This window comes from Chionomys nivalis, chromosome 11 (genome assembly GCF_950005125.1).
Source record: "Chionomys nivalis chromosome 11, mChiNiv1.1, whole genome shotgun sequence".
NCBI classification, from domain to species: Eukaryota; Metazoa; Chordata; class Mammalia; order Rodentia; family Cricetidae; genus Chionomys; species Chionomys nivalis.
In genome coordinates this window covers 51,500,945-51,519,349 of record NC_080096.1, presented here as the reverse complement: position 1 = coordinate 51,519,349, position 18,405 = coordinate 51,500,945, and the positions used below count along the sequence as shown (strand labels likewise).

Below are 18,405 nucleotides of genomic sequence, written 5' to 3'. Positions count from 1 at the left end.
CTGGTACAGGGCAACAAGCAGGCAGACGACGTTAGCAAGGGTGCTTAGGGAAAGACTCCCAAACAGACAAAACTTAAGTCTACATATCTATGAAGTATATAAAATATGAAAATAATTGTGACAGATAATATTGTAACATCTACAGAAAAGCTGAAATTCCAGTGTTCAATGAAAGAAAAACAAACTATATGAGTATGACATGAAAACAGGGAAGAATGCAGCTAATCAAATATGACAGGAGCCTGAAAACTGGCTTTGTCTATACCTGTCTTTTCTAACCAAAAGGCTCTGCAAGAAACTCAACAGCCTTGTCCATAGCTTAGACAGTAAATGTTTCTGTTCACCAAAGTCATTCAATCTTCTTCCCGTAACACCTGAAATGCCTAAGATATTCTAAGCACTGCCGTAAGCACTGGGGACTCAATGAATAAAACAGACAGAACTGTCTTCATGCTGCTGTATTCCTGAGGGATCAGGGTAGAAGTCAACTGACAAAACTGTGGCCTTTTCAGGGGCAGTATGTGCAAGACAAAAATAAATACAGGCTGTCAGAACAGGGAGAGCACGACCAGAAACCTCCCCTTCCCTGAGCAGACCTAAGAGGTCAAAGGGCAGCACTGTATGCTCTGAAGGAAAGGAAGATACGGTTGGAGCTTTTAAATACTGGATCAACCCCTAGTGCGACCTGGAAACATGTTCTCATCATCTGTGAACCTCATTTATTCATCTGTAGAGACTGCCAAGTAAACTGAAGACAATTTAAATACAAAGCATGGCATGTGGTAGAACAATGTTGTTAACAGCTGGTTAACACCTTAGTAAAAACTTACCCTAAATAAAACCAATCGTATCTGCTCTCATGGAAAAGAAAGAATGAGTAAGTCTCTTGATTTTCAGACTTTCCCTTTCCCTTGTTTAAGTATTACCTGTGTTCTGTTTTGAACTTTATGCTTTTCTCTTTTAAAATATTTCTTTTGCTTTTACACTTTTCTATAAGATCATTTAAACAGTGATATCAACTAGGCTTTGTGTGCTAACAGGAAACTACTGTTATGTAATTTACAGTACCTATGTAACATTCTACTAACTTAACATCCGAAATTCAATGTGACAAATAAAATTTTTTTAAAATAACATTAAGTATGTACAGGTCATGACATTTCTGAGGTAGAAACTATTTTGGCAATCCATCCTTTAATTTCCAAAACCCAAACCAGGTATGAATAGAGATGTAATTGAATTAGCATTTAAAAACTGTCAGCTAGGCAACGTGGAGTAACAGAACGAGTGAGCTGGACTGATACCTTTCATGGGTCAGTGGCTGGCTGAAAGATCAAAGGCAGGTACCCTAAACCTCTATCTGAGACTGTGCTGATCTGTTTCAAACAGAGAAGATTCCACTGCCTATTTCACAGGCCTGTTGTGAAGACTCGGATGAGAAGATACATTGCAGCTTTCTGTAAACCACAAAGCACTACGTAAATGTCAAGTGTTTCTCTTAAGGACTCCTTACTCTCATGGCATCCTTAGCCAGAAGATGGTTCTTTAGCATGTTCATCAGTGCAAGAACATTTTTTTTCATCACTGCAAAAGCACTTTGTTTATAATATGGCTCTCTTTAAGTGCCATGTAAATTAACATTATGTGAGTGAAAGGAGAGCTATTTAACAAGGTCAATGTTAATCTTCAGTAGCATTTCTAGGTTCTAGCAGAAAGCCATTGCAACAGGACAGGATAACCCTTAATAGAAGAGAAAATTAGGAGAAAAATAGAAGGACAACACAGAATCCCCACCCAAAGAATTGGGAAGCGCTCTAAAACATTAATATCAACTCTGGGTGCTAAAGGACGCTTGATAAGCTACCATGAACAAGTCTACGTACTTTCAATGTATTTAGGTTAATAAGGACTGAGGTCTTTTGGTTTAATATACTTCAACATATCAAGTTTTTAGAACATGTACAATGTAATTCTTACCACTGATCCAAAATGTAGTTTCTAATTTTCAAATAGCGTTCTGGTGTTTTAGTTTGGCGCCCCTCAAAAAACTCAGGAATTGCTTGCTTTTCTTCTTCTTGAATGACATTTCTATCGATTTCCACTTCTTGCTCTGGTGGCTTAAGCTCTTCTCCCTCATGGCTGTCCTCCACCTGCCGACTCTCACAGGACTCTGGAGAGGGTGAGGGCATGGCTTCACCACTCACTTCTTCCCCATCTTGCACATCGGAGCCTTGAGCCAGTCTATTGTTCTTCTCACTTAATTCGACTGAGTTTTCGCCATTACTGGTCTGTCTTATAGCCCACGATGTAATTTCTGAGCTTGAACATGCTTCTGCTTCACTTGGTTTCATGTTCTGAAGATACTCCCGGGAAGATTTAGCTAAGGGGCCTTCCGAACATATGAATTCTCCATGGTTGGCTTCACAAATTTTACTATTAGGAATGTCTAAAGTAAGACGGCTGCCAGAATCCTTTTCTGGTGTCTGAGAAGTCAGCTCATCCAGTTCATCTGTGATGTCTACGTCTTCATCATCAGATAACTTTTCAATTTTTACAGCATTCAGGTTAGGATCGGCACGCCCCCTCAAACACGATGCTGCCCGCACCTTCGTCCTCTCGTCTTTAGATTTCACCTGAAGATCACTGCTGCTCTTCTGAGCTGGCGTTTCTTTCTCCACACCCCACTTTACCTGATTAAGAATCAAAACAGCATCCACATAATATTAAGACTTTAAGTTTAATCACCTTACACAAAAAAATTAGGTAACATATTTTTTTAACTAAGTGTATGCTAACAGCCATCACATTTTCACTTGCTTTTAAACATCTTATACCACTATCTAGTGAGAAGAGCCACTCTGAAGCTGTGCAGCTTCAGGAAGGATCTTACACTTTCACTAATGAATGCATTTTTATGCACCCATCCACCACCAAGAAGGAAACCTCCTTGACAAAGTAAGAACACGAAAAGCAATTAGTTTGTTTGTTTGTTTTGGTGTTTTAAGACAAGGTTTCTCTGTAGAGCCCAGCTGTCCAGGCACTCAATCCAGGCTGGCCTCAAACTCAGAAAACTCAAAAGATCTGCCTGCCTTTGCATCCTGAGTGCTGGAATTGAAAGTGTATACCACCACTGCCTGGCAGGGACTGGCAGTTAACTTTATTTCCTCTTTCATACCTCATGCCCATCACCTGCCTTTCTTGTGTTCTTTTCAACATATTATACTTCATCCATGCATACATTTGCTTATATATATATATATATATTTGACAAGATCTTACACATAACAGAGAACACATTTTTTTTGTATTTCTGAGATAGCGTGGTTTTGCTTAATATTATACATACATTCTAAGTCTATCATCTTCCTATGAACTTTGTAATTTCACTTATCTTTAAACCTGGATAGTATTCTCTCTCTCTCCCAATATTCTCTCTCTCACGGTATGCTCTCTCTCTCTCTCTCTCTCTCTCTCTCTCTCTCTCTCTCTCTCTCATGCAAACACACACACACACATACACACACACACCAAAGTTTCACTATCCAGTCATCTGGTGGTAGACAACAAGGCTGAATCCAATTTATTTTGCTATACTGAATAAAGCACACCTAGTATTTACATTATTTACATTAGAAAAAAAATCTCACTTAAGGCACTTCCAAATATTATTATGCTCCTAGATCTCAAACAAGCACAGTTAGAAATTCTAAGTATCAAACCAACACAACTGGGGCTGGAGAGCTGGCTCAGCAGTTAAAGAATACGGGCTGCTTTTCTAGAGGACCCAGGACCGGTTTCCAGAACTCTATGGAAATGGAGGCTCACAGTCATCTGTAACTCCCTACCTCTTCTGGGCTTTGTGGGCACTGTATAGTCTGTGGTGTGTGTTCGCGCGCGTACACACACACACACACACACAAAGGCAAAACACCCATATAATAAACTAAAAATAAAATATTCTAATTTAAAAAATATATACACAGCTAAATACAGAATAAATTATTTGAAAATTAAGAACTAGTAGTAGATGACTTCTTTCTGAAAAAGCTTATTAGATTTTCAGACAGTTTATGATAATAAAAACTCTTCTGTTTTTAGACAGATTTCATAACCATGTTAGGTAGCATTTATATCCCCTAAACTCCAAAAATTTCCACAAGTTTCTTCTACAGCACAAATATTTATAAAATAATGTGCATTTCCCAGAGGAAATGCTGAGCTGCTTCACATTTCCTCTCAGGAACACTGTTTGCTTTGAAGACCGTACGAACAGCTGCTCTCCTGTTCAAGGTCTGCATCCATTTGACAGCAGCCTCAGAACAACGAAGAGGGCTGGAGCCCTGCACTGAGCACCATCAGCTACTAGTGTGTGGAGCTTCACTCTGAGTCACCCCTCGTGAGCTGCAGAGCACACGGCTGCTCCAAAGTGTTTTTTAAAAAATAAAAAAATAAAAAAAAAAATCAAGCAAGCAAACAAGCAAACCACTGAGCCAGACAGAGGACTTGGTGGGTAAGCCAAGCTTGACACCGTGAGTTCAATCTCCAGTGCCCACATGAAGGAAGAACTTATTCCCACAATGTCCTCTGACCTCCACACTCTTGCCACAGCACAAATAAATTAAGCAATTTTTTCAAGAGCCAAAACACTTATATAAAGTATAAGTATAAACTACATTAGCTAAGAAAAGTCCTAACAATAAGACTACTCAGCTGGAGCTGATGATGCATGCCTACAACCTCGGCATTCAGGATGACTGTCATACCGTTCTAGGCCAGCTGGGGCTATATAGTAAGATGCCGTCTCAAAAACAACAACAAAAAACAAACACCCCAAAAAACCAAAACCATCCAGACTCTCCTTACTGTCTGTATTGAGTATTTGTGCTTACTAACTCTATCCAAAATGCTATTCCCATTCAGGATATCTGCACTCCGCTTACCTGATTTTTAAAGTACTGTCTGGCGTAAGTCTTCACTTGTAAAACTGTGCGACTCTGAACTAGTGTTGCAATTTTGGTCCACCTTCGGCCAAATTTAGCCTGTTATCAAAATGGAAACAATTTGCTTTGGAGTACCTTATTTAGTAATATTTCAAACAGTTACCACAAAATGAAACCAAATCTATTAGACTATGCCCTTAAAAATCAAAGCCTATATTTCTTTGACTCTAGAATTCTGAAAACTAAACAAAATGACTTACAATAGCCCAGAAGGGAGATAGGAAATATTTAACTTTTTCTTAAAGAATCAACTGGACACATTTCACATTAATTGTACTTTAAACTCAGACTTTATACTCTACAACACCTTTTAAGTATCCTAGAGCAAACACTCTACACTGGGTATACAATGAAATGAGGGTACACAAACAATGACTTTCATGCTTCAATGACAGATGAAGTAGACCCACACCAATGTTGCCTTCTGGGGCCAAAGGCTGTGCCACACTGATGTGGGATTCCCCTATGTATGCTGTGAATACCATTGGTTAATAAAGAAACTGTCCTGGCTTGTGATAGGGCAAAAGAGTAGAGCTAGTTGGGGGGGGACTAAACTGAATGCTGAAAGAAAGAAGGCGGAGTCAGAGAGATGCCATGTAGCCACTGCTAGAAACAGATGAGCCAGAACCTTGCCAGTAGGCCATAGCCACTTGGCAATACACAGATTAATAGAAATGGGTTAAATTAAGATGTAAGAGCTAGGCAATAAGAAACTAGAGCTAATGGGCAACGTGGTGATTTAATTGATATAGTTTCTGAGTGATTATTTCAGGGATGAGCAGCTGGGAACAAACAAGTGGTCTCTTACAACACCACACCCTGGGCATTCCTATGGAGATTTCATGTCCAAAAGAGAAAATATACAATTCTAGATATATGATAGATATTTACACACCAAGTCTAAACCTTATTTAGTATGTAAATCTTCACAATGATATTCCTACAGTAGATCAACAACACACCACCCACTTTTTTAGAATTCTTAAAACCACAAAAAAAAAAAAGAAAAAAAAAAAAACAAAACAAAAACAAAATAAAACCCAGAAAAACCACCCAGACTCAGATCTATAGACCAGGTAGTCATACCTTTAAAGTAAATACTTTAAAGTCACACTTTAAAGTAAAATATCTTTAAAGATCTGACCCAAATGATAAAGCTTCACTTACACGCTTATTTCTGTCATTCACATAGGTGATACATTAAAACTCAAAGTTCTTCTGGGAAAATTTAAGAGTACCACCTAGCTAGTATTAACTCAGTGACCAATCGATTCTTTTCTCTGTAGAGTGAAGGTCCATGACTTGTTACCATGAAATGCATTTGGAGACAGTAGGGACCTGGATAAACTGAGATCTTGTGGGATGATGGTGTGAACGCTAAGAAAGTGAAAGGCGACAGCAGCAAGAGGAGCGCAGCAGCACCCCCAGTTTCAGACGGCAGTGCAGGTACAGCCCACGCCAAAGAAACAAATGGAATGAAACCTGCCCTTGCCCAAGCCCGGGAGGAACTACATCCATGGATAAAATTGGGCAGCAGCACAACAGCTGCCCAATAAATCAGAGCATTTTCTTCTGTAGGAAGACATTTTGTTTAAAATACCTTACTGTGTACAAATTTCTATGCATCTATATAAGTAAATTCTCATCTGCTTATATACGGACCAAACAACCCTAGAAGGATAAACAAAGAAGAGCTAAACGATTACCTCAGAAACAAGAGTAAGGTTTATTACCGAACACACAAATGGGTCCCCATAACCATCACAAAGCAGAATCTTAAGTTCACAAACCACTTGCAAATATGAGCAAATGCGTATTTAGTCTTTGATAAGGGAAAATATATTGAAAAAAAGAACTGTTTCTACAGTTAGTTAATACTAGCTAGGGGTTACTCTTAAATCATTAAAACAAAAATTAATTTTTGATAATTTAATTCTCATACAACAGGAAAAAAGCAAACATAACTATCATCAGTATAGAAAAAAACAAGGAAAAACCTATAGTTTATGTATTTATATTAAAACACTCTAATACATAGCTTTCATGCTACTGACTAGAAAAATACAAACATATTTTACTTCTCATGATTTGTATATGTTAATAATTCAATTTTATTCAAATTTTCTATAAATATTATACACTACCTATAAAATGTAAATACATTCTCAAAATCAAATTTAGTATAATTCTAAGTTACATGTACCCTAGAAAATATACAACCTACTTTTGATTGTTTAAAAATTAATGGTCATTTTATTAAACATTTCTCCATGTTGTATTTTTAGTATTTGAATCACATACATATATTTAATACTTCATAACTTCTAAGAGATTTCAGTGAAACAGTCATACAAAAGGTATTTTTTGGTCTTCAAATATATGTACTAAAAATGTGGATTATGCACAATGCTAGATCGTTGAATAAAAAATAAAGAATTACTCTTATGTCCTATTAAAAGTTGTGGGGATTTTTGCTTCTAGAATAATTTTACTGTAAGTTAAAAATTTCTCTACTTACCAGTCCTTGTTCAAATAGTTCTTTTTCTTCTATTGTCCACTTTACTGAATAACTGGCTGGTTTTGTAGGAGAATGTACCCTGAAGGTAAAAAAAAAATCTGAAATGAAACATTCCATATTTATGCAGCTAAAGGTTATAGAGCAGTAGTTCTCAACTTTCCTAATGCTGTGACCCTTTAATGCAGTTCCTCATGATGTGGTGACTCCAACCATAAAGTTATTTTCACTGCTACTTCATAACAGTAATCCTGCTACTGTTATGAATCCTAACAGTATGTGTGTGTTTCATGATGGTGGTAGGTGACCCCCTGTGAAAGGGTTGTTGAAACCTCCAATGGGCAGCAGCCGCCTGAGAACCACTGTTATAGACAGTCACCAGGCTAAAACAAAGACTTCTAGTCTAATGAAAAGGGGGGAGGGGAAGGAGGCAGCTGCTGCAGCTGGTACCTGGGCAATAAGGTTTACCTGTTCCTTACCTCTACCAGAATGAAAGAGAATGATGGGAAACAAACAAACAAACAAACAAACAAACACACAGCCCCAAACAATATAATCTTGGGTCTGAGTGAGGACAACACAAAAGACAGCAAAGGAAGTCTCTCTGGTACAAAGACTGAAAACAAAGAACAGCCATTAATATATTCCCAAAGCCTAAGAATTAAATTCTGTATCACAAGAAATACAGTAGACTAAGGAAACTCTCCAATTTCATCAAGCATCCAGTCTTCCCACTGACTTCACTTTGTATAGCAAAATAGAAAAGCCAAAGTCTGTTCATGCTCAAACCCGAGTTTATAAATGCTAAATAATGACCATTCTTTTCCAATTAAACAATTAAAAAGAAAGCATATTTGTAAAACCTTTAATTTTTCTAGAATTTTTTTGAGACAGGGTGCTGCTGTGTACTCCTGGCTGGCCTAGAACTCACTGTATAGAACACACTGGTCTTGAACTTGTAGAAATCCTGATTCTGCCTTCCAACTACTGGGATTACAGGCATGCACCAGTATGCCCTGCCCAATTTTGGTAGATAAATTTTAGAAGCCACAGATCCAAATGAAATTGTACATAATGATTTTTAAACTATCAAACAGAAATCAAATCAATCCATAATATATCTTCACTTTATGATAAACTACCAACATTTTTAAAAAATTCTGGCAAGTCGGGCGGTGGTGGCGCACGCCTTTAATCCCAGCACTCGGGAGGCAGAGGCAGACGGATCTCTGTAAATTCGAGACCAGCCTGGTCTACAGAGCTAGTTCCAGGACAGGCTCCAAGGCCACAAAGAAACCCTGTCTCAAAAAAAAAAAAAAAATTCTGGCAAATAAATGACAGCATAAAAGTATGTATTCTAACATCTATGCCAAAACCCTCTTTCAAAATAATATCCTGTCCTTTGAAACGAGAGAGCTTTTCTACTGACTAAATCTAATTGTTGAGAATTTTCTCAGCTGGGAGATGGGGGCCCACGCCTTTAATCCCAGCACTTGGGAGGCAGAAGCAGGCGGATCTCTGAGTTCAAGGCTAGCCTGGTCTACAAGAGCTAGTTCCAGGACAGGCTCCAAAGCTACAGAGAAACCCTGTCTCCAAAAAGAATTTTCTTATAATTTCCAAATGATTTGAAAAGGTCTAAAGGGGCTGGAGAGATGGCTCAGTAGTTACAGTATTCAATTGCGAGCACACTTATCAGGCTGCAACAACTTTCTGTTACTCCACCTCCAATGGACCTGACACCTCTGGTCTCCAGGGGAAACCTGCATTCACACACACACACACAGAAACACAAGTGAGCACACACATAATTTTAAAAGCAAAAAGGATTTCTATTTTTTAAAAAATGGTTTAAAATAAGAATAGGTACATACATGATTTTTGCTGTTTTCTGCAGACTGCACATGAAAAGAGAAAACAGGAAGCTTGTGAAGAAGTTCCTAAATCTGTAACTCAAAACTTTTAATAGTAATATAACGGATTTTACCTGTTGGTGTGCTTTTTATCATCTTCCTTTTGATTAATCCAGAATTTTCCTGGAAGTGATTTATTAGACAAATAATACCTATGTAGACATTAAGGAAAACAATAGTAAAGTCATATAATTCTTATGTACTATCAAGTAGGCTGACTGGTGAAGACATTTAAATGTAATCAAAACCTATTCCTCTTGAAGCTTGCCCAAGGCTGTAAGTCCATGCTTCAAATGTCGCCTGTTGGAACAAACGATCACATAACACACACACAGCACCTGCCCTGCACCACAGGAATGCTGGTTTCCTCTCCTTCTCTACCACAAATGCCTGAGACAAAGTAGCTCAATCTTCTTCTTTTCTAAAATATGAATAGTAAAATAGATGAAATTTTTTGTAGGGCAATTTGGGAACCGTTGTTTTCATAGTTTTAAAAGTCACAGCAAAGAGTTCAGGATTCTTCTCCACACTAATATGAAGAAGCACCCCTCAGCATTGCTGGGACTAGCCTGCCTCAAAACTGTTCCCTAAGTCTGAACTTTAACAAATATCAACCACATGTCTACATAATAAAGGGTCTCCTTATCCTCTAAAGTATATTTAGTGTCTAAGAGCTTATGTTTAACTCTTACTCTACTTGTTTTTACATCTGGAACTGAACAAGTGACTACCTGAGTATTCAATAACGTAGAATTGCAGAGTTCAACATGGTGGCCACTGGTCACATGTGAGCATCAAGCATCTGGAACACAGGTAGCATTAACTGAGATGCAGCGCTAAAGTAAAATGTACTGTGAGTTCCAAAGACTTAGTATGAAACTCTAATGACGTTTTCATTTGGGGCTAGACACATGGTTCAATCAGTGTTTGCTATACAATCATAGGAATCGAATTAGGATCCATGTAGAAAGCTAGGTGCAGTGGTTTGTGCACATATAACCCCAGCACTAGGGGGCAGACACAGGTGGATCCTTAGAGCTTTTGACTAGCTAGTCAGTCAAATCAGTGAGCTTCTGGGTCACAGGAATCCTTTCCTCGAAAAATCATTTGGAGAGGGAATAAAGAAAACACTTCAAGTCAACGTCTGAGCTCTGCACACATGTATATATTATCACACACAAAAAACGATGTTTTCATATAAGCTGAGAGTTTATGTTGTAAAAAGGTATATAATATAAAAATTCATTTATTTTATTTTAAATGAGGCTACTAGGAAATTGGAGATTAAATGTGCCTCTCATTAAAAAAAATAGTCTAGGTAATATTTGGGAAGAATTACAGTGTAAGGGGCTAACCAATGGCAATTAAAGATATAGGAAACATTCTTGAATTAACAGAGCAGCTGGGAATAAAATAACAGAAGTTCTGGATTAAACAGTGGACAGAGAGGGCTGGAGGATGGTTCAACAATTAAAGAGCACTGACTGCTCTTCCAGAAGACCTGAGTTACATTCCAGCGCCCCCGTGGCAGCTCCCAACTGTCTGTAACTCCAGTTCCAGAAGATCTGACAACCTTATGGTCTCTACAGGCACCAGGAACACAAGAGGTTCACAGACATACCTGCAAACAACAATACACATAAATAATGATAATAATAACAACAATAATAGTGGACAGATAGCCATAAAAAGCATATGGAAAAGGTTTTTTTTTTTTAAAAAAAGCCACTATTTGTTAGTAATCTTTAAATCCAGAAAATCAGAAATTACTGATTTATTGAAATTTTCTGAAATTACTGATATCCTCTCATTTGACATTAAAAAAATAAAAAACTGAGTCTCAAAGTTAAACTGAAAACAATCAGAATAATCAGTCAGTGGCTGAGTCACAGAGAAGGACCTAACCCGGGGGCGGGGGGGCAGAAATCAATTTATTTTGTTTCTCACTTAAAATTCCTCTCAAATAACATCTGTAAACTGCAGAGTATAATGTGAAAAGCTCCACATGTTCTAAATGTATGCCTTGTACAGGTAGAATTTCTGAGTTTTAGCTTTTATAACTTTGAAAATGGAAGCTTGGAATTGGAGTTCTGACTTAAATCTTTTACCATTTCTATGCAATATGTACACTCTACATGTGGACGTGGCTAACAACAAAAACATGTGTCAGTCTCAATACAGCTGGAAAAGATGCTACATTGTGACATAAAATCACACAATCGAATTGCTAAACAGTCATCTAGCAATCACAGTGTCCTCTTCTATGTTTGCACTGATTCATTTTAACCCTGAAACCTTTACTCTTCTCATAACCGATGAAGGATACTCTTCTTCCAACAGCATTTTCTCAATGACAGCTCTGTTCTCGTCACTGATGGTGCTATCCAGAGCCCAAGGCTGGTTGAAAGAAAGAATAGAATATTTCATTACCTAAAGAGCTATCTTACTTCATTGAGTGAAATACATGATATAAACAATAACAGCTACAACTCACTAATGAGCACACAGCCACACTTTGATTTTCACAATCACCCTGAGACAGTACAAACAGTTCACAGATGCATCTGCAGCACTGGTGGCATTTTGAGTGGAAGAGAGGAAACCTCACACGAAAGCCTGCTGGATTCTAAGGCTCACGCCTCTTTAACTGTAAGCAGTAATAATGGCTGCCATACACAAAAGAACTCCTAGGCTTCAGGAATTTTGCGGACTACTTAATCTGTTTCCAAAACTCAATTCTGTTACCCTAAGTAAATGATCACACTCATTTCAAGTTTCAAGGTTACAAAATTTCAACTCCTCGTTTTTTTTTCAACTCCTATCTCTTTTTTTTTTCAACTCCTACCTCTTTAAACTCCAGACTCTTCTAGTCACTATCCCACACAAGACCTTTTGAATGTCTAACTGGCTTTTCAAATGAAACATATACAAAACAGAATTCAGTACTGCCTGTTTCCACCCACCTTTCCAACTTTGCCAAGAGCACCGTCAACCACTTAAACAGCCAAGAATCACTATGGATTCTTTTGTTTCTCTTCCATTTCCATATGCAATCTACTAGACAGCTCTACCTTTAAAATCTAATTCAAACTAGTTCAATTACACCTCTACTGGAACACACAGGACCAAGCCACTATCTAAAACCTTGCTTGGGTTACTGCAAATGGTTCCTAACCAGTCCCTCTGTTTCTACTCTTGCTTCCCCGATTCTTCTTCACCACAGCACCCAAAGCATATTTGACAAAAATGAATCCACTAGTATGTACTGAAAGTTATAGAAATATTTCAATGACATCGCAGTTAGACAAAAACCCATGAAACCCATGGGCATAAGGCAGGGCTTCCACACTCGCTATTCCTTCTGTCGAGCACGTCGGTTTTTGTGACTCTTCATTCGTCCAGTCACTTTCCCCATTACTTGTCACCTTCTCAGCATCCTTTATTAACTTTTCCTCAAGTATTCCCCCACTCTACCAGGTCAACACTGCTTATTTCTTTCATGATCTACAAATGGTTTGTCTGCCTATTTACTGCCAGGATCCTGTTTTGTCTATAGATTCCACGAGAGCAAGTCACATCTACCCTGAAGCACTTTAACCTGCCCTACTGTCTGGCATAGCGAGTACGCAGTTGCTGCTAATGAAGCCGTGACCCTGTGGTTAGGCCCATCTTTCCCCTACAGAAATCAAAGCTGACAAGTGTGAGGCGTGTGATAGAGATTTATACCTAATCAATTCGATCTGAACTTATTTCTCAAGAGATCGTTTTTTCCATAGTTTAAAAGAAAAAAGAGAAGGTTTTCTATTTTTAAAGGAAGCGTTTCCATACACTACCTATGGGATTGTGGAGAATTAGTACTCAAGAAAGGAAAAGGGTACTCTGGACAATAAGTGCAGTGGTAAGTCACCTGACTTAGCATACTTACAAGACAGCCATTCTCCCTTCCCCATGTTGAATCAAGATAGTGATCTTGAAAGACTGATGCTGTGTTTTCATCATTTCTGTAACAAATATAAAAATTAACAGAAGAGCGATATTACATCCATTTACAACTATAACTCACACAGGATAGGGGCTGGCCAGTATCTGATGCTAAGCAAACACCTTCCCCTTCTTACCAAAGAACGAACACTACAACAGTACCTGCTCTACCTTGTAAACCCAAGAGCCACAACACACTGAGGCCAAGAGACAAGTGTACACATGCACACAAACTTTATAGCTACATCTGTTAGAAATATCAAAGCCACAAACCCGACCACCCTCAAAATGAAAACAAACAAAACTAGATGCTAAGAACTAAAATAAAAAGTATTGAAGGAATTCAGCAACAATTTAATTTAAAAGTAATTTGATTTAGAGGATTTCAGTATCCACAAGAGATCAAAGTTTACTAATTCCGTCATTTTTTTCACTGAAATAAGTAAAATATGTGTTTCACTTGCAAGAAAACTGAACAGACAGGTTTGGGGGGGGGTCTCAAGGTATGACATAATCCACTTCAAACGCACAACAGGCAAACATTAATTTATGTTTCCTAGCGAAATTAATGACTTTTTCCTGATTTAACCTAGTGATAAGACACTATGAACTGAAAGCAATTTCTCTCAACTACTGACACCAAACAGCTCTAAACTCATGTCAACTGTGATTTCAAAGAGACTAATAAAGGCTTCTATGGGTGTGTCAGTAGAAGGAAACCTTTGCACAGCTAGGTCTACCAAGAGTGCAACAGGTGGGCCTATGCAGAAATCTTTTCACACAGTATACTACAGTGAGGATTAGCCACATTCACACACTGATGTATGCATCTGAACGCCTACCTGAATCTCCTTTACATGGTTCAACTTAAAATAACCTTTCCTCTCACATCTGCCAGGCTTCATTTTCCACTTAGCCCCTGAAACTTCAATCTCTCTAGTGGTCCAAATGATCTAATTCAGCCTGCCCCCTTTCTGTCATTGTTTCCACTCTCTGTTCTAAGGGCCCATTGGTTTTACACCTTAAGACCCTTACCGGGTCAGTGCATGAGAATAAAAGTGGCAAGCCATCCAATCATCTTCCTTCACTCTTGTCTATTTACTAAACACACACACAAAGTTTACTGTCTGTTCCACCCAACAAGAATTAAGAGTTTTATGACGGCAGGGATTTCATTTTCACATTGCTATCTATGCTCAGGGAGCAACATACAGAATATAATCAGCAATTGACTGAATGAGTAAACAAGGCAGTTGGGTGGGTAACGGACCAGAGATCTGTAAAAGTTAAGGAATAAGTACTTTACCACAAAACTATCCAGGCACGGTGATACTTAATTGTAATTCCAGCATTTAGGAGGTAGAGGCAGGAGGACCAGGAGTCTAATACATAGCAAGGCCAGCCTGAGCTATATGAGAACCTGGCTCAAACAAAGCAAAATGATACAATAAAAAAAAACAAACAAACAACAACAAAAACTTTACCTTAAAACCAATTGGAAACTGAAGGTAATAATCAGATTTGGATGTAAAAAAGACTTAACTTTAGAACGGAAAGGGACTGAGAAGAATAGTAGTAGAGAATTACAAAAATTCTAGAGAAAGCCGGGCGGTGGTGGCGCACGCCTTTAATCCCAGCACTCGGGAGGCAGAGGCAGGCGGATCGCTGTGAGTTCGAGGCCAGCCTGGTCTACAAGAGCTAGTTCCAGGACAGGAACCAAAAACTACGGAGAAACCCTGTCTCGAAAAATCAAAAAAAAAAAAAAAAAAAACTAGAGAAACACAGCAATAACTTGTATCTACAAAAAAAAAAAAAAAAAGCAGTATGAGCACGAAGTGTCGTTTGGGATAATACTTAATACCAATGGGCCTTTAAGACCTGACCAGATGGGGGAGTAGAAAAATGGCACAAGGAAAAGGGAGGAGTACAGGTCTGTCCTCTGGGGCTGGCTGGATGCTGCCGCCATGTATGTATCCAACAGGGACAGCTGAGACGGTCTTAGAGAGGACGCTGCTGAGGTACCGCGTGTGAGAGTAGCTAGAGTCCTGGTCTGGAGCTCACAGGGAGGTGGGCCAATCAAAGACTGGGGAAAGCAAATATAGGTGCCATTTAAGGAACCGTGTCAGAATGGCAGGGCAGCAAAAGAACCTCACAGAAATTTAGTCAGGAGAGACATGACTAGGTATGGCAGCGAGCACAAGTCTTATGAAAAACACCTTTCACCAACAAGGTCTTTAAAAGCACACAGAAAAGGAAGATGAGAAGAAATAACAGTTGAAGGAAAACCAAAATGTAGTGTTCCATTTTTGTACCTAGCTTTCAGTATGTCTTAAAAGCAGAATGTTTCAAACTAATCCCCAAGAGCTCCTGAAACACTACTGTCCTCTGTAGCAGCACACCTCAAGGGCACCGGTCATGCTCAATGCAAGATGACTCTAACTCCAGCATGACAGGGCACAGGTAATAATAACATCAATGGCGCTCCTTAGGCAGAGGCTGCCATCAGGAACCTTCATAATCCTGCTTGCATCATCAATGAGGAAAAATAAACAAAAAAGGAAGAACATGACTGTTCCTAGGTGGAGGAGAAAGTCTACTGTAGATAAAAGGGAGAGTATGGGCAGAGGCAGGGACATCTGGGAGAGTCCAGAGCGAATATGACCCCAAGTAGAGCCATGGGAGGAGATGAAGGGGAGAAGGGAGAGAAGCCACTGACCAAGAGAGGTGGCCTGGACCAAGAGACTGACCAAGAGAGTAAAGGCTGGACCAAAAGGGCCAGTTGACCAAAATGGCTGGATTATATAGGGAAGGGTATTTGAGGTTAGGGAAGTCCAGGCCCAGGGCTGGAGAAATTTAGGGTATGGCACAGGGTATGCCAGCCATACCTGTACCCTGTAACAGGTAAGGACTTAGGGATGCTTGGAGGATCTAGCGGCCCTGGCCACTTTAATAAGTTAATGGGCACCTCAGACATTTGTCCTGGGTTTGAGTCCTAACACATAAGGTTAACATTACAAATGCCACCAATAGACCCTTGCCAAGAAAACGGTACAACAAGAAAAAGGGAGAAAAAGAAACACAACCAGAAAAGTTAAGATAAACCTATGAAAAAAGGCATAGAGCCAATGCTCTTAGGTAATGCTGTCTGAACCAGAGACAAATTCATTCCTTCGTGAATTCCAAACAACTGTTCCTGCCGCCTTAGCTCACTGACTTACAAAAGTTAAAAAACACAAACTCACAAGCACTTGTTCAAGACTGAATGATTACACCAGTGTGAAGAATTGCTGTTATCTCAGGCTCCCCACAAGAGCTTCAGAGAAAAATAATCATATGAACTTAACTACCCCTTACGTAACTCTTAAATGCTTTAAGAGTTCACAGGACATGTGTAAATGCTCCTTATTTTGGCAACTCATTGGGAAAGCCGGTACTCTATACAATCGAGCAGCTCTCCAGTCAGATGGATTATACCAGTTACTATATAGGCCAAAACCAGACCAATATTAGTAAAAGCATATAGTTCAAAAGAGTTCGAACGAAGTTGCTGACAAGTTACGAATAATGTAATTGGCTGCATTTACAACTCGGGTCTTCTGGCTTCTACCTCCCATTCTGGTTCCCGTTACTTAAAAGGAGGGATAATTCTTACTTCCAAAGCAAGGTGTCAAAGCAGGTTCAATTTAAAACCACACTGCCCGTCCTGTAGGCACTGGTGTTTAACAACATCCCTCACTGGATCTTCACTGTATTATCTCTAAGACAGTAAAAAACACTGTCGGGCATCTAAAGTATGCTAAAGCATCCTTCTCGATTATTTCATCGATGCTCCAACAGTATGATTGACACGTGATTCTTGGTTTCCAAGCGAGCAGAGGCTCAAATGCCTTGACCCGGGTCACAGTGACAGTAAACAGGAAGAGCGACTGCAGAAGGAAAACCGGAACTGTGCAACTATAAAATCTGGACCCCCTTGAAAACTGCCTTTCCGCAAGTTTTCACAACTTTCTCTGCGGAGAAGGAATCAAACGACTTGACCAAGGTCGCTTGCTGACGCAGAACTAAGTGCCTACGAAGTCAGGTCCTGTGGACCAGATGCCCGTGTTCAAGTCGCTGTGAGGAGCCCGAGACAAAGCGAATGCAGGAAGGAATCCGAACTGGAACACGGCCACTGCATTCCGGGAAGCAACTAAAACCAGTCGGGTCGGGGCACTCAGTCCACGACCCGATCCGCAGATCCAGCCGACTTCCGGTCAGGAGCAGCGCGAGTCCCGACGCAGCCCCTGCGATCGCATCGTCCGGCCCTCGCCTAGCACCGCCCTGCCCGCAGCACCCCGCTCAGCGCCTCACCCTGGCTGTGCAGCCGCCTGCACATCTCCTTCCACATCCACATCTGCCTCCTCTGCCTCCATGACTGCACCTGACCCGGCCGTACTCAGGAGATCCCGCGAGATGCAGTGGGCCGGGGGCGGGGCCTTGGTGCTGCGCGCGCCGCCGGGGAGGCGGAGCTTCCGAGAAAAAGGCACTGGCGGGGGAGACCCAGGAGATTTGCTGTGAAACACTCGGCCACCCGCAGACCTTTCTACACTGTGTCCGTCCAGTTCCCTTCTCTCACGTGTTACATCACGGCAGGTCTCTTTCCATTCGGACTAGGGACCTCGTTTGGTGAACTGTGCGTGTGACAGCCATTGCCTCTGAGAGAGGAGGGAGAGAGGGACACTGTTTACAAAGACAGACAGACAGACACACACACACACACACTTATCCGTATGCTCTCGCCCACCACAGTGAATTCTTAGAATGACCCAGTGGAATAGGTGCGGGTTCCATGGATTTTATGTCACGGATAAGGAAACAGGCTCAGAACGTTGATGTGATCGTCCAAGCATATCTGTAGGAAGACTGGCATTTTAAACTCTGCGCTAAGTGCTCACATACAAACCATTGCTGGGAATCTGTGAAGCAAAGAACTTAACGGTTTTCCAAGAAATTAGATCCC

General features: G+C 40.0%; 1 protein-coding gene across 3 annotated transcripts in view; it reads right to left on the bottom strand.

Moving 5' to 3' along the window:
• The window catches only part of Mysm1 (Myb like, SWIRM and MPN domains 1), a 38,775-nt gene extending 20,933 nt beyond the window's left edge, over nt 1-17,842 (bottom strand). For 2 of the 3 annotated variants that reach the window (XM_057783983.1, XM_057783985.1), the window contains exons 1-8: nt 17,757-17,842; nt 13,351-13,426; nt 11,752-11,822; nt 9,500-9,577; nt 9,387-9,410; nt 7,519-7,597; nt 4,941-5,039; nt 1,978-2,690 (exon numbers count right to left, since the gene is read on the bottom strand). In XM_057783983.1, the coding sequence (XP_057639966.1) occupies nt 1,978-2,690; nt 4,941-5,039; nt 7,519-7,597; nt 9,387-9,410; nt 9,500-9,577; nt 11,752-11,822; nt 13,351-13,426; nt 17,757-17,818 (1,202 nt within the window). In that variant the 5' untranslated portion in view covers nt 17,819-17,842. The remainder of the gene's footprint in view (nt 1-1,977; nt 2,691-4,940; nt 5,040-7,518; nt 7,598-9,386; nt 9,411-9,499; nt 9,578-11,751; nt 11,823-13,350; nt 13,427-17,756) is intronic. The other variant, XM_057783984.1, reaches the window with a different exon arrangement.
• Between the last annotated feature and the right edge of the window lie 563 nt (nt 17,843-18,405).